Source organism: Brassica oleracea, chromosome C1 (genome assembly GCF_000695525.1).
Source record: "Brassica oleracea var. oleracea cultivar TO1000 chromosome C1, BOL, whole genome shotgun sequence".
NCBI lineage: Eukaryota > Viridiplantae > Streptophyta > Magnoliopsida > Brassicales > Brassicaceae > Brassica > Brassica oleracea.
Genome location: NC_027748.1, coordinates 43,499,417 through 43,519,627, shown reverse-complemented (window position 1 = coordinate 43,519,627; position 20,211 = coordinate 43,499,417). Strand labels below are relative to the sequence as shown.

The 20,211-nt window shown below is 38.1% G+C and overlaps 4 protein-coding genes and 1 pseudogene across 8 annotated transcripts; 2 read left to right on the top strand and 3 right to left on the bottom strand.

Annotated features, from left to right (window-relative positions):
- Positions 1-649: 649 nt before the first annotated feature.
- Positions 650-1,159, bottom strand: LOC106341187 (uncharacterized protein At4g02000-like). Its single transcript, XM_013779999.1, has one exon. The coding sequence runs from the start codon at positions 1,157-1,159 to the stop codon at positions 650-652; it is 510 nt and encodes a 169-aa protein (XP_013635453.1).
- Positions 1,160-3,161: 2,002 nt separating this feature from the next.
- On the top strand, positions 3,162-7,611 carry LOC106342095 (annotated as a pseudogene).
- Positions 7,612-11,470: 3,859 nt separating this feature from the next.
- On the bottom strand, positions 11,471-11,845 carry LOC106341166. Its single transcript, XM_013779983.1, has one exon. The coding sequence runs from the start codon at positions 11,843-11,845 to the stop codon at positions 11,471-11,473; it is 375 nt and encodes a 124-aa protein (XP_013635437.1).
- A 1,157-nt stretch (positions 11,846-13,002) lies between these two features.
- On the top strand, positions 13,003-16,208 carry LOC106341788 (SNF1-related protein kinase catalytic subunit alpha KIN10). Of its 5 annotated transcripts, none has more exons than XM_013780616.1 (11): positions 13,003-13,086; positions 13,563-13,773; positions 13,861-14,045; positions 14,127-14,309; positions 14,387-14,518; positions 14,604-14,789; positions 14,881-14,970; positions 15,065-15,148; positions 15,224-15,361; positions 15,444-15,677; positions 15,887-16,208. In XM_013780616.1, the coding sequence occupies exons 2-11, from the start codon at positions 13,584-13,586 to the stop codon at positions 15,998-16,000; spliced, it is 1,536 nt and encodes a 511-aa protein (XP_013636070.1). In that variant the 5' UTR covers positions 13,003-13,086; positions 13,563-13,583; the 3' UTR covers positions 16,001-16,208. The 5 variants fall into 5 exon arrangements, with proteins under 5 accessions (XP_013636070.1, XP_013636146.1, XP_013636214.1 ...); XM_013780692.1 differs by having other exon boundaries at positions 13,006-13,086; positions 13,570-13,773; XM_013780760.1 differs by having other exon boundaries at positions 13,042-13,188.
- Positions 16,209-16,536: 328 nt separating this feature from the next.
- On the bottom strand, positions 16,537-19,290 carry LOC106297178 (probable serine/threonine-protein kinase At1g54610). The gene is made up of 8 exons (XM_013733457.1): positions 18,789-19,290; positions 18,428-18,712; positions 18,017-18,334; positions 17,703-17,936; positions 17,518-17,618; positions 17,334-17,442; positions 16,846-17,202; positions 16,537-16,770 (listed from the first exon to the last, which is right to left on the bottom strand). Exons 1-8 carry the CDS (start codon positions 19,146-19,148, stop codon positions 16,645-16,647), a joined length of 1,890 nt encoding a protein of 629 aa, XP_013588911.1. The 5' UTR covers positions 19,149-19,290; the 3' UTR covers positions 16,537-16,644.
- Positions 19,291-20,211: the final 921 nt, after the last annotated feature.

The window sequence follows — 20,211 nt, the reverse complement described above, 5'->3', positions numbered from 1 at the left end:
TTGATAGATATTCCATCCACTTTCTCTCCCTGAGATCCTCCACTCAACATTACTCATAAGTCATGCTCCTGCGATCCATTCTGACTGCGACCTTTACTACCTCCTGATCCATTTCCATCCTCTGAACTACCAAGTCTTTTGAAGACTAATCTTGGTTCTTTAATCACATCCGAGTTTCCTTTATCAGTAGAGACTGATTTCGCAGTAGATTCCTCTGTGCTTTTCGTCACTCTCGACTCCCCCTGTCAGCTTTCTGCTTCCACATCACTCGGGGCGACGATGCTACTCTCTTGCCTTTTCTTTTATCTTCCTTGCCTGAACTCAAGTCTCGAGCTCGCCCTTCTCTTATGATTTCTCTCTGATGAGAATTACTTATCTGTACCCCTTTCCCAGGACCTCTATGCAGAGCTTCTTTGGCTTTAACTTCTTTTTCAAGAAGTTTCCTCCTTAGGTTTTCATCCTTGCTCCTCTCCTAGGTACCTCTGCTTGATTCCTCGAATACATTAACTAGCAAGACCCAGGTACCTCTGCTTGATTCCTCGAATACATTAACTAGCAAGAGGCATCTGGACTGATTGTGGGTAAGGCGCTTACACGTGTAGCAGACCTTGATCAGCTTCTCATACTCCAGCTCAATTGGAATAGTTGCTCATGATTTGAATCTCGCAACTCTTCGGAATTGAAGCGGCTCTTCAGTGTTGATATTAACCTTTGCTCGCACATACTCCAAAGAGTTTGAGGCTTTTGCATGAATTTCCACTGGTCCAACTTCCCCAAGTGGTCCTAACAGACTCTCCACAATTTCTCGTTTCAGCATATGGATAGGAAGGCCACGAACTTTTATCCAAAAGGGGATGCGTTGCAGATACTCTGGTGGTGGGTTGGGGTTCCACTGGTCCATGGACACCATCCATCCATTGACAAACCAAGGTCCTTTGGATAGGACATGCTGAAGATCGTTCTCCGAGGTAAAAATGAATTGTACTCTGTTCTCTCCCACACCTCTCCCTCGAACTCTCTCCTCCATACCCCAGATTGGGGGAAGGGCCTTCACCAGACCTCCAACTTTATGCACATAGGGGTTAAGGCAGTGAACTATAACGCTGAGTGTGTTTTCCTCGATGAGGTCATCCACCTCCAAGTCTGGACTATCTACCATCTCGCCTTCCTCTAGAATCTCCAGCTCTTTTAAGTTCCTCCAGTAGAGATGGCTCCTTTCTCTTCCTACTACGATTCATCTCGGCTTTAGGGATGTAGATCTCAAGGTTCCCCAAAGCTTCAATTATTCGACTGAGAAGCCACACATGCTTAATGGACACGTCTATGACCGGAGTAGTCTCCTTCGTGAAGACCGGTCACTGAAACGCGAATGATGTTCGCCATAATCTCCCATTTCTTTGAAGGTATTTGAACGGTTTGGTGGGTTGATTGAGGCGGATCTTAAGCAGCTCGAGTGGATCTAATCAGCTGAGAGAATCGGGGAGACGATTAGATCATGCGGTGACAGATTCGAGAGGAAACCCTAATCGCCATCGCCGCCAGAGAGTCTCATGTGCAGTGTGATTCATATGCAAATCTCGTGGATTTGGTTGTTTTTTTCTTTTTCAGGTTTGATTTGGAATTTCTCTAAAGAGGTCACATTAATTAAAATAAACTAGACCCTTATCCGCGCGCCAGCGCAGATATGAATTTTTAGTTTTTAATTATTTATTTTATTCAATGATGTATTTGTAATATTCGTTCATATTATATTCGTTAAGTAAATATTTTTTTGTATCTTAAACTATCTATTTTTTTACGAATGTGTGATATCATATAAAAATATTAAAAAATGAGTATAGAGTTAATAAGATAATTTTAAAAACAGAAATTTTTCTTTCGTGTGCGATATCATATAAATAATGATCCGCCCAGTTAACAAAAATCATGATTATTTTATGTGTAATTTTCTTTATTTTGACTATTTCCTTAAAACTATATTAAATTTTACATATTTTAATTAGAATATTTTTAATATCTTTACCTTTTTATTTGAAATGCAACTCAATATTTTTTTTTAACAATTATAACAAAATATTTAAAAAATATTTTTAGAATTTGTTTGAAAAATATGAAAATTACATTTTAAATTAAAATTATCCTAAAATATGATAAGTTTTGATGTAAACGAAAACTCAAATTATGTCAAAAATAATGATATTCAATGATAATAACAATTTTAATTGATTATTTTTAAAAAAATACATTTACAAAAATATTTTTTGAAAGAAAATTCATTTATTTCATTAATGTAACTGAAAAGACAAGTAATAAATTAGACAGTTTTATTCGTTTTAGGATATTTCATAAATGCAACTGAAAAAGACAAGCAAAAAAATAGGGAGTTTAATTAATGAAGAAAGAACATTTTCAAAGGGGTACTTCTCTTTTAATAATATAGATAGATTTCATTAATGTAACTGAAAAGACAAGTAATAAATTAGACAGTTTTATTCGTTTTAGGATATTTCATAAATGCAACTGAAAAAGACAAGCAAAAAAATAGGGAGTTTAATTAATGAAGAAAGAACATTTTCAAAGGGGTACTTCTCTTTTAATAATATAGATAGATTTCATTAATGTAACTGAAAAGACAAGTAATAAATTAGGCAGTTTTATTCGTTTTATGATATTTCATAAATGCAACTGGAAAAGACAAACAAAAAAAAATAGGGAGTTTAATTAATGAAATAAGAACATTTTCAAATGAGTACTTCTCTTTTAATAATATAGATTTCATTAATGTAACTGAAAAGACAAGTAATAAATTAGGCAGTTTTATTCGTTTTAGTATATTTCATAAATGCAACTGAAAAAGACAAGAAAAAAAAATAAAGAATTTAATTAATGAAGTAAGAATATTTTCAAATGAGTATTTCTCTTTTAATAATATAGATTGATCAAAAATTATATTGGATAAGGCAAGCAAAATCCATTGAGAAGATCACAACAACAAAAGAAAGGAACAAACACACAACCACGGCGACAGATAACTAAAATGTACTGGACTATTGGGCCCTTAATATAGGCTAATGAACAGATTAAATGGGCTAATTATAGACGTCATTGCATGGTATCCATCTATCTGGAAGCATAGTAATTTGTTTTAGGGGACTGGTTTGCAATTTTTACAGATATTTTAGCTGTACAGTACAGAGAGAGAATCCTTTGAGCGTCGTCGGCCTTGCTTTGTGTGTAGGGATCTCCGACTGACTAATTGTTGTAACTACAAAAGGGCGCCCCCCGCGCCTTTTTACTAGATGGCGAGCTCATCACAGTTTAGGTATACCCAGACGCCGTCGAAGGTGGTGCACCTGAGGAATCTGCCGTGGGAATGCGTGGAAGAGGAGCTCATCGACCTATGCAAACGATTCGGCAAGATCGTCAATACGAAGACCAATGTCGGCGCCAATCGCAACCAAGCCTTTGTCGAATTCGTAAGAACTTTTTATTCTCTTGGATCATCAGATTGTTGCTTCCCCCCCAATGGATTTGGTTAGAAATTGAATAAAAAAAGGACTCGAACTCTTTTTTTGGTATCTCGTTGTTGTTTTGAAGATGAAACTGTATACTTTGATTCATATTCGCAGGGTGACGTGAATCAGGCAATATCAATGGTTTCTTACTATGCTTCGTCTTCAGAGCCGGCTCAGATTCGAGGGAAGACTGTTTATATTCAGTACTCTAATCGCCATGAGATTGTCAACAATCAGAGTCCTGGAGAGGTCCCTGGCAATGTCCTATTGGTCACCTTTGAAGGAGTCCAATCTCACCATGTCTGCATCGATGTCATCCATCTGGTATGTGAATATTCAGCTTACCTTCCACTATTGTTTCTTGTTATAGTGATTTTTTTCGTTTCTTCGAGTAGATTCTAATCTATGAAAATATTTCAACTTGTTGTTATTAGGCAAACTTCTTTTGAGTGTATTTTTTTCCACTTATTGTTAGACATACAGTATGTCACATACTATTGTAAATTACAGTATATCTGACGTTAATGAAAATGCTCGAATCACAGATGTTGATGCCTCTTTATTATAATCTTTCTGGAGAGAGTTTGGAAAATAGTTTCATGTTCGTCTTTCTCATGGACAGGTGTCACTCTGCACTTATCTAGTCATTCTCTTTTTTAGTCTCCTAATTTGAGTTTATTTCGATTGATTTGCTTCCCTTAGTTATTATCAATTTACTCCACTGTATTATATGGACATGACTCATATCTAGTCCAAACTTTTGTTTCAGGTGTTTTCTGCTTATGGCTTCGTGCACAAAATTGCCACTTTTGAGAAAGCTGCTGGTTTCCAGGTTAGAGATATCGAGTTTTGTTTTCAAGGTCTTGCCTTTTTCATAAAATCTAATGATGTTTAAACTCATCATCTGCCGTCATAACCTGCTCAGGCACTTGTTCAGTTTACTGATGTGGACACTGCCTTAGCGGCAAGGACTGCGCTGGATGGTAGAAGTATACCCAAGTATGCTCAAATCCTTCATTCATGCTTTTGACCATAAGATAAAGCTCTGTTGATGGTTTCTTCCTTTTCTTTTGGTAAATTCAGATATCTGCTTCCAGAACATGTAGGCTCATGCAATTTGCGAATGTCTTACTCAGCCCACACTGATCTAAATATCAAATTTCAGTCCCACCGCAGCAGGTAGAGTTTTGAGTCCTCGCAAATGTGCCATTCCATTGTTTTACTGCTCCTACTGTTGGAAGCCTTATGGTTGAATAGTTGATTCATGTGTTTTGATTTTCTGACGTACTCAGGGACTACACAAATCCATATCTTCCGGTGAATCAAACTGCTATGGATGGTTCTATGCAGGTAAATATTTCCTCTTTCTAGTCTATCTCCAACAGCTTAGACAATTCTTACATTGAATGCGTTACTGATTGTCTTTGACGTCATTGCATTCAGCCTGCTTTGGGTGCTGATGGAAAGAGGGTAGAAACTCAGAGCAACGTCCTACTTGCTTTGATTGAGAATATGCAATACGCTGTCACACGGTGAGGAACACCATTATGCACGTTTCTGCATCTCAGCATCCTTTCATTTCTCAAAATTAATTATTTCCTTTGCTTGTCATAGGTGTTTTCCGCTTATGGGACTGTGCAGAAGATTGCAATATTTGAGAAAAATGGTTCAACGCAAGCCTTAATTCAATACTCTGGTACATGACCTTGATGATCTGAATACATATATTATTATACTATACTTCTTTCGGTTATATGGCGAATCATCTTATGTGTATGCTAAGAATTTGAATAGTCATCATTTGCTTCATGTTCCGTTTTCTTGATTCTTCTGTAGACATACCAACGGCGACAATAGCGAAAGAAGCATTGGAGGGACACTGCATATATGACGGGAGGCTACTGTAAGCTTCGACTAACATACTCGTCATACTGATCTCAATGTAAAGGTACGTAAGATCAGTTGCTTTCTTGATTTGTGCACCCAAACAAAAAAGCTTGGGGAAAGAGAATAATAACTTATGTCTGCAAGAACCATATGCTATTTTTTTTCTCTTCAACAATTGTATGAAATCTGAATTCGACTTTCTAGTTTATTCAACTAGTGATTTTTCGTCTTCTTTCTTCAGGCATTTAGTGACAAAAGCGGAGACTACACACTGCCTGATCTAAGCCAACTGGTGGGCCAAAAGGTTCCAGGAGTGGCCGCTGCTAGTGGGCCAACAGATTGTTGGCACAATGGGCAGGTGCAGACTCAATACACAAGAAGTTCATATATGTACCCACTGTAAGCAAAGGTACTAGATTTTGATAAAGCGCGAGTTTATTTTTAAATTTTTTTCAATTGACAAATATTTAGTAAATGTCATATTTTCATATATTTGTGTTTTATTTTATAAAAGACTTAAACTTTTTATCTTTATTTATCGTATTTTATTTTAAATGACTATTTATGTTTAAAAAATTAAACTTTATTTCTTTAATGAATTAAGTTGATATAACTCTGATAAATTAATTTTATTATGTGGTTAATATTTTAATTAAAAAAAATTATATACTTTTAATAAAGATTTGTATTTTTCAATGAAAAAATTCAATTTTTTTTATGAATGCTTAAATTATATTAAGAAAAGAAAAGAAAAAAATAATAATTAAAAATAGTTGAAAAAAAATTATTTGAACTTGGACTCAATGGCCTAAAGGAAAAAAATGTGAGAATTGGATCTGATTTCTTAATCGGCTCAAATGGCCCAAGAGAGATCTGATGTGGGCTGGATCCGAAAAAATGACCCAACATAGATGTGTTATTAATATTATTTGATTACCCTTAATGAAACATGCAATGTTAGTAAAGAAAATGGCAGGTTTAGGTAAAAAGGACAATAGAACCTGCTTTAATAGTATAGATTTCCCTTGAAGTGTTCTGTTGTATTGATATCATAATATATAGTACAAACGGGTGAGAGATCGAAGGGATTCTAGGAGAATATACTAGGAACAATATCCTATCATATTTGAACTATACAAATGATGTTCTTATCATCTAATAACCTTCCGCAGTTGCAGCGTGGGCTCTGTCACACCAAGACTGGAGCGGAAGCTTGTAAACAGCGTAGAAGGCAAGCCTTTGGTGAAGATGTCTGCGTATTGTAGAGCCGCTGGGACGTGATGAACTCGAACTTGACCCATCCGAACCTTTTACTGAACGAAATGTATGTCAATCTCTATGTGCTTTGTTCGCTGATGTTGCATTGGGTTTGTGAATAGGTAAACGGCACTCACATTGTCACAGTAGACCAGAGTAGCATGTGATAGTGGGGCACCCATTTCGAGTAGAAGGTTGCGTAGACAACATGACTCTGCTACAGCATTGGCGACTCCTTTATACTCGGCTTCTCCGCTGGATCTGGATACTGTGGGTTGGCGTTTGGCAGACCAAGATATAAGGTTATCTCCCAAGTATATGCAGAAGCCACTCGTTGATCGCCTTGTACCTGGACAGCCGGCCCAGTCGGCGTCAGTGTAAGCCGTCATGGACATTTTCTGGTTCTTCAGTAGCTGTAATCCCATCTGTTTCGTGCCTTGCAAGTATCTGATAACCCTTTTCAGTGCTTGTAGGTGACTGTCCCTAGGGTCATGCATAAAGAGACAGAGTTGTTGTACCAGATAGGTGATGTCTGGGCGTTTAAAAGTTAGATATTGAAGGGCACCAGCGAGACTTCTGTACTCCGTAGGGTTGGAGACCTTCTTGTCGTCGTCTGCATCAAGTTTCGACTTCATATCCACAGGTGTAGTGCACGGTTTACATGTTGACATACCAGCTCTGTTGATGATGTCTTCTGCGTAGTGAGACTGATTCAAGAATAGCCCTTTATCGTTGAACTTGACAGAGATGCCGAGGAAAGAGCTTATACGACCACAGTCTGACATGGGAAATGCTGCTTTCAGAACTTGTATGATTGTGTTCTTTAGCGTTTCTGTCGATGCTGTGACTATTATGTCGTCGACATATAGGATGAGATAGGCCACCAGTCCCTGTTTCCTGTAGACAAACAAACTTGTATCTGATTTGCTTTGAATAAAACCATTGTTAGTTATAAACTTCACAAACCTTGTGTTCCAAGCCCGAGGAGCTTGTTTGAGGCCGTAAATGGAACGCTTTAGTTTGCAAACATGGTTAGGCTTGGTGGGATCAACGAACCCCGGGGGCTGGAACATGTAAACGTCTTCATCCAAGGTACCGTGTAGAAAGGCATTTTGCACGTCGAGTTGATTGACTTGCCATCCATTCACAAGAGCAACGTGCAAGACTGTCTGTATTGTGGCTGGTTGCACGACAGGACTAAAAGTCTTGTCGAAGTCGATGCCTTGCTCTTGTGATTTCCCATTAGCTACAAGCCTGGACTTGTGTTTCTTGAATCTTCCCTCTGCATCATACTTGTGTTTGTGTAACCACATAGAACGCACAATATTAGTGTTAGCAGGCCGAGGTAAAAGATCAAAAGTTCCGCTTTTAACAATAGCATCGTACTCTACTGTCATAGATGGGTTCCAATTTGGATCATTGAGAGCCTGGATATAGCTTTTTGGTAGAGGTGAGATAGCCTCTGTATGAAGTGAGAGAATCTGTATGGGCTTTGATATTCCATGTTTGGAACGTGTAGACATGGAGTGTCGTGGTGCCTCTCTCGCCACTTGGGTCGGAGGAGTTGGCTCCTCAGAAGGAGGATTGGCTACAACAGGAGGAGAATGAGTTGCTGTCGGGGCTTCGAGTAGTGACCTGAACAAAGGCGATAGTTCGTCGTCTGTACGTAAGAAGTCGTAATGAGTTTCATCGCGTTTTTGTGATGTCTCATATGGGAAACATCCCTCATCAAAAGTCACATTGTGTGATATGATGATCTTCTTAGTGGACAAGTCGAAGCATCTATAGCCACAATGATATTTAGGATAGCCAAGGAAGATGCATTTAGAAGAGCGAGGAGAGAGCTTTGGAAGGTGAGAATGATTAATATTTGGATAGCACAAACAACCAAAAATCTTTAAGTGAGAATAAAAGACAGGCTTTTTGAAGAGTACCGAGAAAGGAGTTCTGTTTTGGAGAGTTTTGGTCGGTAGAATGTTTAGAATGTGGACTTCCATATGAAGCGCTTCAACCTAGAAAGAGGAAGGTAGCTGAGCTTGAAAGAGAAGAGAGCGCACTGCATTATTTATTGCACGGATCATTCTCTCTGACTTTCCGTTCTGCTGCGATGTGTAGGAACAGGAGAACCGGAAAGTCATCCCATTAGTTGCAAAAAAATCATGAAAGTTTGCGTTATTAAACTCACCTCTGTTGTCACACTGCAATGACTTGATATTTGTTCCAAACTGTGTTTTAACATAGTTTGAAAAATGGAGAAATTTTGAGAAAGTTTCATGTTTATACCGCATGGGATAGACCCAGAGGAAGTGGGAGTACTGATCGAGGAAGAGAACGTAGTACTTGGTCCCACTTAAGCTCTGGATTGGCGATGTCCATAGATCCGGGTGGATTATTTCAAAAGGTTTTGTGACTGTCGAATTTGAAAGAGAGAAAGGAAGCTTTGTATGTTTTGCAAACTGACAGGCTGAACACAAATGAAAAGAATCTCGTTTATTGCAAGGTAAAACAGAAGTAGAAAGCAAAGAATTTAAAGTTGAGAAAATTGCCAAAACGGAACATAAAAACAACATAGTTATCCCTATGGTATAAAACCATATTTGTCCATTTATTCTCCCTTTTATCCTTTCCATTTCTGAAATTTAATGAAATAAATAGTTTTATGAATCCAAAAAAATATTAAAAATATAAACAATTAATAAAACACCTATATACACAAGCACATATTTTTTTTTGGTTAAAAAACTTGATAAATAAAATTTTAAAATTACGTTCCACTAAAAGTAGAATTCGTCTTCTACGGAAAATGGGTTAGTAGAAAACGAATTCCAGAATAAACAAGCCCATCTACTTTTTTTAGAAGAAACAATCTAAAAATTATTAAAAATCTAAATATGGGGAATGCGAATTCTACTAATTGTAAAGATCGCTACTTTTCTTTTGAATACAGTTTCTACTTTTATGAAGTATTCTAAAATTTCGTGTATACAAAATCTAAACTTAACACGAACGTCTATAAAAAGTAGAAATTGTATTCAAAATTTTTGTCATGGTTCTACACAGTGTAGAAAGTGCCTTCTACGGATAAAAAACCAGTTTTTTCTGAAAATTAAGGAAGTTTCGGTTAAGAAAATATTCTAATTTTCTAAAACGTGTCCTGGTCGATTTTCTTTGTCAAAATATAAAAAAAAAAACGAATTTGGCTTTTCTTCTTCATCAATCTATGATTTCTCCATAGTTTATCTTGTAATTTTCACAAGCTCTTGTTTTATAATGCATATCTATACAATATGTGGTGTTTGGGAATTTAGTTCAAGCACGGAATGGGTATTTTCGGCTGATGATAAAAGGGGTAGGCTACTGTTATTGGAATCAAGTTCTACCTTAGAGGATTTTAAAAGAACAGTTTTGGAGGATTTTAGAAACCAATGCAATTGGGTTAGGGGATATTTTTATATGTGTCGTGTGTTCTTTTTTAAAAAAGATATATTTTTTCATTTTTTTCCTTCCTAAAACATTATGGAATTACCTTTTTTTTATCTTTTTCCATTACACTTTTTAAAAATGGTTTTAATTTATGTTTAATTTGATTAAGGAAAGGTTAGTTTTGGCATTATGAAAAATATTATACTATAGGGATAACTTAGTGATGGTTTTATACCATAGGGACAACTATGTTGTTTTTTTGTTCCGTTTTGGCAATTTTCCCTTTAAAGTTTGATTGCTGGGATGAGCCAGTCTACGATGCCACACATCTGAAGAAGCAGTTAGAAAAGCAGATGGTTGTTGCGTCACTTTATTCTGAGAAGAATGAAATGGATATAGATCTCCTGTGCTATCACTGCGGAGAAGTGTCTTCCGTGTTCGAAGATCCTACACAGAAAAACCGAAAGGGTCAAATTCCACTGAACAAGAGTTATCTTTTGTAAAGCGACGAACAGAAATCAAATTTTTGATGATTGATGGGGTTACCAAAATAGAATTTAGAGAAAGAGGTCTATAGTGAGTTTGGAAAGAGAATGATCCGGTGGAGTTGATCGGAACCTTACCACCATTGGCCACTGTCACAGTCTTTCCGATGCTATTACTAAAAACAGACTTAAGATTACATGCGGTGTTACTGAGGTGAGCCGTGGCGCCTGAGTCCATGTACCACTGACTGTCTGCCGGGTCGAGCAGAGTCATGGTGTTAAAGGCTGAGGCAAAGTCCGTGGTTGGCTCGAACCTCTGGTTTTCGCCGTTGTTTTGAGGACCCTGAAGGTTTTGTTGTTGTGGTCGTGGTCCGAGGAGACCTTGTTGAGCGTATGATTGTTGAGGGAGCTGCATCCAAGGATTGAATTGCTGTCGAGGCCACATTGGGAATCCGTTGTTCCAGTATAGCGTGTTCCATTGTTGAAACTGCGACCTCTGTGTGTTGTTGTTGTGTTTCCCTCTGCCTCGGTTTCGGCCTCGTCCTCTGTTTGAAAACTAATGTTGTTGTTGATTGCCGTGAGAGGAGCTCCTCTGGTCTTCGGGGAGGTAGTGACTGCAAGGACCTTTGTCGAGGAAGAAGACTCGTCGTTTGGAACTGTTGTTTTCTTGCCTTTGCCCAAGCGATCCTCCTTTAGAATCAACATCGAACGGGCCTCCTCGAAGGTTGAAAAGGGCTGTCTGTGCATGATGACATTGATAATATTATCATACTTTCCATTGAGACCATTCAACAAGTATGTTACCAGGGTTCTTTATGTTACGGGCGCATCATGATTAGCCAAAAGATCGGATGTGGATTTCAGTTCTTGACAGTAAGCATGGATCGAGAGGTCACCAATCTCCTAATTGCGAAGCTTGTGATCAAGTTGGATCGCACGAGCTTCTTTGTTGTTGCGGAAGAAGTTCTCAAGTCTGATCCAAACTTCTCGAGAAGTACCGCCCGCCTTGAAAGTGCTTTTGAAGAGATCTTTGGAGAGAGTTCCGTACAGCCAAAGTTTGACCAAGCCATCACGTTTCTTCCAAGGTTGGTCGTCGGCATTGTCTGGTAAGAGCGTTCCATCAAGATGTCCAGCGACATCGAAGCTTTGGCAATGGATTAAGAACAGCTCTCTCCATGCGTCATAATTGCCATCATCAATATCCAAGAGGATGGGGATGTTGTTTTTGATGATGGTGACGCCGTAAGCACGTTCAATTGGAGGTTGTGGGGCCGCCATTGAATAAGAACGAGCGAGAGAAAGAAGTAATAAGAGGGAGAGTGAAAGAGGGGAGGAAGAGGAAGAGAGAAAGCGTAGAAAGGTTTTAGGATCTGAAACCCTCTGAGAGTGAAAGAGAGGAAGAAGAGGAAGAGAGAAAGCGTAGAAAGGTTTTAGGATCTGAAACCCTCTGATACCATGTAAGCAAAAGTATTTCCCTTGAAGTGTTCTGTTGTATTGATATCATAATATATAGTACAAACGGGTGAGAGATCTAAGGGATCACCATGATTCTAGGAGAATATACTAGGAACAATATCCTATCATATCTGAACTATACAAATGATGTTCTTATCATCTAATACCCACCAGCTGATCCCACGGGAGCTTCACCTTCTTCTGGTCATCCTCATTACTATGGTTGATCCATATACTCTGTTTTCTATATATATATATATTTCGGATTATGTTAAAGACTAGTTACAATGTTATAGGTTTCAGGTTGTGTTGTTCTTTTATTTGGTTAAATAAACATTGGGAAACCAATAATATTATTGTATAATTTATAAACATTGTGTATTTGTTTCTATGTGACTGTGTTATGGAGCTTCGGAAGTGTTAGAGCTTCTTTTTCTCGTACTTTAAACTGTTTCATTCCTTGATTTGTTTGAAGATCTGCAGACTTACACTTTAGTGACTTTTGGTATCCCTACGTATTGCTGACTTCTATGGTCAATGATTGATAAAAGAGTTACTAGACCGTTGATACTATGGCCTAGGGGTTCAACTTGGCTCTTGTAATTTTGAAAATACAGTTATAGCCAGACACATAGGTTTTGAGTACGTTCTCACATTGATGCTCCTCAACACTCTTTTAAAGCCATATAAGAATCTACTCACAACCTATGAATCGTCTACACATACTTTCTCTTATGGAATCTCACACCCTTTTCTAAATTCTCGAATACATAAAGCTTAAGGACATGACACTAACGTACGTTACATCAAGAATCCATTTTATTGTCATTTTGATTCATTAAATTATTAGATAGTTTTAATTTAATTAAGTAACGACTAATCATCATTACCACAAGTGTGTCTGAATATTTTGGGAAAAGACGAAAGTAGCTGATGACTCTTTGCCACGTCCCCCACATTAACGATAATTAACCCGTTTACAAAAACAAGAGAAAATAAAAAAAAATTGTGCATACAAGCGCGCAAGCAAGGAGAAGAGAGCGAGAGAATCTCTCAGAATCTGGGTATTGAGCTCATCTCTTCATCTTCTTTCCGTTTCCAATCTCAAATCAGAAGTTTAGGGCTCTTTTTGTTTCTTTGCTGCATTTCGACTTATCTTATTTTTGGTAAGCTCGATCTCTCTGAAATCTTCTATTCTCGGAAACTAATTGTCTCTCTTTTTGATGTTGAATTTGCAAATCTGAGTGTGTTTGATCGCTCTTTGGAACCGTCGTTTATGTATCAGATACGAGAGAGATCCAATTACTTAGAGATCTAATGGTTGGATTGTTAGGGTTCTTATTCCGAATTGGGGATAAAGTTTTGAGAAATTGCTATTTTTAAGCTCTATCATAGCAAGAATCGGGAGAATTAAGATTGAATAGAGTTTGGTTTAACTCATAATAAAGTTTATATTCTCGCTACTGAACATTGCTTTGCAGTTTGTTTCAAATTCTTGTGTAGTAGATTTAATATTAGCTCTTTTTGTGTGTGTGTGTAGTTTGCAGCTTTTGTGTAGAAAATGGATGGATCAGGAGGAGGTAGAGGTGGCGGCGTGGAATCGATTCTACCAAATTACAAGCTTGGCAGAACTCTCGGTATCGGTTCCTTTGGCAGGGTTAAGATTGCTGAGCACTCTTTGACCGGACATAAAGTTGCCATCAAGATCCTCAACCGTCGCAAAATCAAGAACATGGAGATGGAGGAAAAAGGTGCACTATATGCTATGGAGATTAGCTTTCTTTTGATCAAATCTCATTCATTTAGTGCTTTTTTTCCATGTCTTCTCTTTGGTGCAGTGAGGAGAGAGATCAAAATCTTGAGACTCTTTATGCATCCTCACATCATCCGTCTCTATGAGGTCATCGAGACTCCCACAGATATCTACCTTGTCATGGAGTATGTCAACTCTGGTGAGCTTTTTGACTATATCGTAGAGAAGGGTAGACTACAAGAGGACGAGGCCAGAAACTTTTTTCAGCAGGTAATTGTTTTTCTTTTGATTTAACATGTAACTTTCCAAGCAAAATCATTCATTATCATTTAGAGTTCAAATCATGACTAGATAATATCGGGAGTGGAGTATTGCCATCGGAATATGGTTGTTCACAGGGACCTTAAGCCTGAAAACTTGCTCTTGGACTCCAAATGCAATGTGAAAATTGCTGATTTTGGCCTGAGCAACATTATGCGAGATGGCCATTTTCTGAAGACAAGCTGTGGAAGTCCCAATTACGCTGCTCCAGAGGTGAACATTCATGTATCTGAGGAGCACTGAGTATTCTCAAAGATCAGTTTTAATCGGGATCAGTAAACTGTTTTCAGGTCATTTCTGGAAAATTATATGCTGGCCCTGAAGTAGACGTCTGGAGCTGTGGTGTGATACTCTACGCTCTTCTTTGTGGGACTCTTCCGTTTGATGATGAGAACATTCCCAATCTTTTTAAGAAGATAAAGGTACTGCAGAACACGTCCTGTTACTTGATCTTTTAGTTATATTTGCGTTCTTGAAGTTATATATTTTCTCTTTTTCGTCCATTAGGGAGGAATATATACTCTGCCTAGCCATTTATCTGGTGGTGCTAGAGATTTGATCCCCAGGATGCTCGTGGTAGACCCCATGAAAAGAGTAACCATTCCTGAGATCCGGCAACACAATTGGTTCCAAGCTCATCTTCCAAGGTATTTAGCCGTTCCTCCTCCGGATACGGTGCAGCAGGCCAAAAAGGTGAACCTAACGTATCTACTCTCATTTTCATCAGAGATTGTTTATATTCCCCTTTTTCAAAATAGCTTACAAGGGCTGGTTTCATTTGTAGATTGACGAGGAGATTCTCCAAGAAGTTATCAATATGGGATTTGACAGAAACCTACTCATTGAGTCTCTCCGCAACCGGACCCAAAATGATGTATGTGTTTGCCTCAGCCTCTTGTCCATTTGCTATTTCTCTTTTTTTATTCAAAGGTAAATATTGAATTGTTGTCGAGTGCTGTTTTTAACAGGGGACTGTGACATACTATCTGATACTGGACAACCGGTTCCGTGTCTCTGCTGGTTATCTTGGTGCCGAGTTTCAAGAGACTATGGTGGGTCTTCGTTGTCCATTTTTGACTTTAGCAAAAGAGCTTTGAAGTAATACTTGAATGTTAAAATTTAATCAGGAAGGTACTCCGCGAATGCATCCAGCAGAAAGCGTAGCTTCACCAGTTAGCCATCGTCTTCCGGGGCTGATGGAGTTCCAAGGAGTTGGCTTGAGATCTCAATACCCTGTTGAGAGAAAATGGGCTCTTGGACTTCAGGTCTTTATGCTTTTCTGAATTTATGCTATTATATAAGTCAAGCTTTTGGATCTTTTTTAATCTGTTTAGTTTGATCCAACAGTCTAGGGCTCATCCGCGTGAAATAATGACAGAGGTCCTGAAAGCCTTGCAAGATTTGAGTGTGTGTTGGAAGAAGATAGGGCCGTACAACATGAAGTGCAGATGGGTTCCTAACAACGCAGATGGAATGCTAAGTAACTCGATGCATGATAACAACTACTTTGGCGATGACTCCAGCATTGTAGAAAACGACGCAGCTGTTAAGTCTCCAAATGTTGTCAAGTTTGAAATTCAGGTAAATAAATAATCCTCTTCTTCATTTGGGGGCACTTCTTGATAAAAGCACACATTTATACGACTCAAATGGGGGTTGCATGCTGTTTCTGATGTGTGTTTAGTGTTATTTGGAAGTGGAATAGAAATAGAACTAAACTTGTTCAGTTCAATATGGATATGATAAGAATCTCTGGGGCTGATGAATGTTTGTTGTTGATGGTGGAACAGTTGTATAAAACACGGGACGACAAGTATCTGCTTGATCTGCAGAGAGTGCATGGTCCTCAGTTCCTGTTCTTGGATCTCTGTGCTGCTTTTCTTGCTCAGCTCCGAGTCCTCTGAATAACTCAACCGGATCGCTTCAAGAATAATCTTCCCACTTCCCTTTGTTTCTCCTTCTAAGAAATGTTCACAAAGACATTAAACGTTTAACTTCTTTCAGTTTTTTTTTTTTTTTTTTTGTTTTTGGACTCATCTAAAATGCCTCGTTTAATTTATAATGTAAGACCGGGCAACTCGAGTAAAAGAAATAACCAGGAGCAGCTTTGTACATAATTTATAGTTTTAAGTTTCTGGACTTATATATATGATATTTGTAGCCATTTGTACATAAATTTTCTGGCCAGTCTCTTTTAGGCAGTCTCAAGAAAATAGGACATTCGCTTGTTTCATTCTCGCAATGAAAGAAAATAGGCTCATTGCATGGAATGGTGGGACAATGTTAACGTATCTGACAATGTTGCAACTACATTCTTAAATGCCGAACCCATTGTTTCACAACATGGTGACCACCGAACATGATAGGTGCGTGTTTATGTGTATAATAAGCAAATGTGCATGTATATATATGCAAATGAACTTTTCAGACCTCTCTTGGTTTGTTTGTTTGTGACAAGTTTTTAATGTGTGAACTACAAATGATGCAAAGTAAAGATATATATAAATATGACATTTGCTAAACGTAATATTGATTATTTCTGTCATTTTTAACCTCTTTCTATTCTTGGCGGTCTTCGAACATCGACAATGGCATCACTTTCAGTCCTCCGTAGTATCTCATTCATCCCATTAGTTTGAAAAATCTTCGGATTCGCCCCAGCATTCGTCAAACCCTAAAAAGATATCGTCATACAATAAAATTAAGGCGCCAAATCACGAAAGATCGTATCAAATTCAAAATGACTCACCGTATCCAACTTCTTGTGATGCACGCCAGGGAACAGCAACACGTCAGAGGAGTCTAGAGAAACGTGCGGCCTAAGCAAGTTCGGTTTGTCTTCATTTATTGTTAGCCCGAAAGTGTTCTTAGCAAATGCCATGCTCATACCACTGACATGACTCGCTGATCCTGCAGGCTGATTATAAGTCAGCGTTGAAGCTGCGTCGTTTTCTTTCCTCTTCTTCGCTCCAGCCCATGCGAACCCGCTTGCCGGCGCCGTGGTTTGAGATAAACCGGTGTAAGGAAACTCGCTTCGAGTCGTCGCTTGAGATGTCTCCGATGGTGTCTGGACAATGATCTCTGTCTCAGCTTCCTTCTTTCCTTCCTGCGTTAACATTCAACCAAATTACGAATAAAGAACCGGAGATTAGAAGCATCGGTTTACTCCGGTCTATTTCCAGCTTTAAAACATAAAAAAAAATTATCAATGAGGGTAACTTAAGCTGGAATACGTACCTGTTGGGTTGGTAACTTGTTGAGATTCGTAGGCTCTTTGATTGTTCTACGTGATTTCCCTGATTTCTTGGGTGCCAAGTTATCTCTTTTCCTTATACCAACTCTTCTCCTGCAAAAACAAATATTTTAACCTCTAAACACACGTATATGTAAAAAGTTTGTGAAAATCGATAATGATTTAAACCTTCGTTGAAGTTCTTCACGATACTTAGCATCCATTTCTTTGTTAGGAGGGTACTTAGGTAAAGTCGATGGATCACAAGCGTAAGGCTTTGTGTTAAAATACTGAAATAACAGCAAAAACCACAAATAAGACCAGATAGTGTCAGTTTAAATTTTATTCATTTCTGTTTAGGTTTTCTTTAATACCTCTGACATGATAGCAGAAGAGGCAGTTCCTCGTTTCTCAGGATTAGTGGATAATAATTTCTCCAGAAGACTAACTGCTGTTTTTGGAAACTCCTCAAAACTTTCTCTCAGACAACCTTCATATTGATGTTGTGGTCTAAACATCTTAGTTTGAGAATGAAGCTTATTGTTCTTTTCCCAAAATTCTTCATCTGGTGGTCCACAGAGTTTATAAATCTTGTGAAGTTGTTCAATCTACATAAAACAAACAAATAAATATTACCTCTATTTGGAATGAGTAATTTCTATATATATAGCTTTGGTCCCTTTCTCACCTCTGTTCTTCCTTTAAGAAGTGGTCTTCCGGTAAGAATCTCAGCGAAAACACATCCCACGCTCCAAAGATCGATTGATACGCTATAACTCGTGGAACCCATTAGAAGTTCAGGTGCACGGTACCATAGCGTCACAACCCGGCTTGTTAACTGATTCTTGTTTCTTGGCGTTACAATGTTGGCTAGTCCAAAATCAGCTAGCTTCAAAACTCCTTTGTTATTCACCAAAATGTTTGCTGCTTTAATGTCTCTGTGCATTATCCCTCGTAAATGACAATGTTCTACTCCCAATAGAAGCTGCTGCAAGTAGCATTTTATCTAAAAAGGAAATTAGGGTTATCAGTAAAACAAAACAGAGTTACTTGCACCAGACGTTATGTTGTTTTTTTTCTCTTGTATGTCTTTCTTAACCTGTGCCTCGGTGAATTTGATGTCAGGAGATGAACATAAGCCTTCGAGATCATGTTCCATGTAATCGAAGACAAAGTACATGCTATTTGAATTCCGTGACGCGATGATCCCTTCGAGTTTCATGATGTTTGGATGATCTAATCTTCTCAAAATCATGATTTCTCTCGCAATGAATCTTATGTTTTCAGTTTCAAAATTCTGAACCCTTATTTTCTTTAGAGCCATAACTCGTCCCGTCGATACCTCACAAGCCCGGAACACGTTGCTATACGTCCCTTGCCCAATCTAAAAAAATGGTAGAAGTTAATTGTTTACATCATAATAGGGTTGTTTCTTGCATTACAAGGTATGTTTAGAGAACCTTCTCTCTTTTCTCGAAGTCCTCTGCGCGTAATGGGCTCCATCCGTGAACGGCCTCCGGTGCGGCAGAGCTGAGCCATGAAGGCCAACCACCCGCCACCTGCTCAGCCTCTACATTGCCATGCGTCAATCCCGATCTCAGGCTAACTCCGGTTGTCCTCGATCTTGGAGCATCATCGTCTTTATTGCGATGCTTTTTTGGAGATGAGTTAACAACACGGCGGTGAGGTGGAGGACTAGGAAGAACATGAGGTTTGTGGTTGTTTTGGGGATGACTCCGGTGGACAGCGGTGTCTAAACGGCGGCGGAGATGGCGTGGAGGACCAGCGGGAGAAGAATGCTTGGAGTGGAAGCAACCCATAATAACGAAAGCTAATTATCAAAGGAGAGGTTCCGGGTGGCGTGAGTATGGACCCGAGTCGGGTAACGGGTCCAACGCAGGGAGGACAATCCCCGCATTAGACCATAAAGAAATGAAAAAAAAAGTGAGAAAAATCAAAAACTGAAAGGAAATTAGGTTTTGCTCAAAAGAAAGGAAAATAGGTTTGGATGTAAAATCGAGAGAGATAATTACGGATAATAAGACAATCCCTCCTTATACATTGGAAGAGAAATAGAAAAGAAAAGCTAATCTTCTTATCTTTACTATTTGTCTTTGTATTATTTACAATAGATTTATATATATTATACAAGCACATTTTAAAACAAAAAAAAAACTAATAAATTACTAGAGTTTAAAGGGAAAAGAAATATATGTTACATTCATATTCTCAAACAATGATTAGATACAAAGAAAATTACACAATTAATAGAAAAAGAAACAAAAACTTGTTAGAGCTGGTTTTAATTTTATTTTCCTTAGTCAAGCATGCACAAGTCACATTACACATGTTACAAGTCAATAAGAAGTAGCCTTCAGTATCACTAACGAAGATGCGATCAAGAAGCTAGTGTGATCAGAGTTCAGTTTGAGTTTTCTTGGTATGATCTTCAAATTCCTTTGGAGTTTGATACTAGAGATTGCTAAAAGAGATGTAGAGAAAGATGGCGAGATCTGTGCTCAGACGCATGGGTTTCAACATTGAGGAGTCCATTGATAAAGTTGAAGAGGTACAAAGATTGGCTAACAGATTGTATAGAGATGTGTCTCAAATGAAGGGGGAGATATCAAAGCTTGAAGTTGATTTTGCTGTTGCTGAGATCAGATGTAAATGATATGTTTTTTTATGAGACTAATCATGGTGTCCACTGTTTCAGAGGTAGATGAATATATATTAAACCCTAAACAATGTTGTAGCGGCGAGTTTCTCGTAATATTTTAATTTACTAATAGTGTAGCAATCATGTAATTAAACATGAAAATATCTATAAATTATCTTATTCAAAATGAATATATGAGGTAATCAATTAAAATGATGTATTGG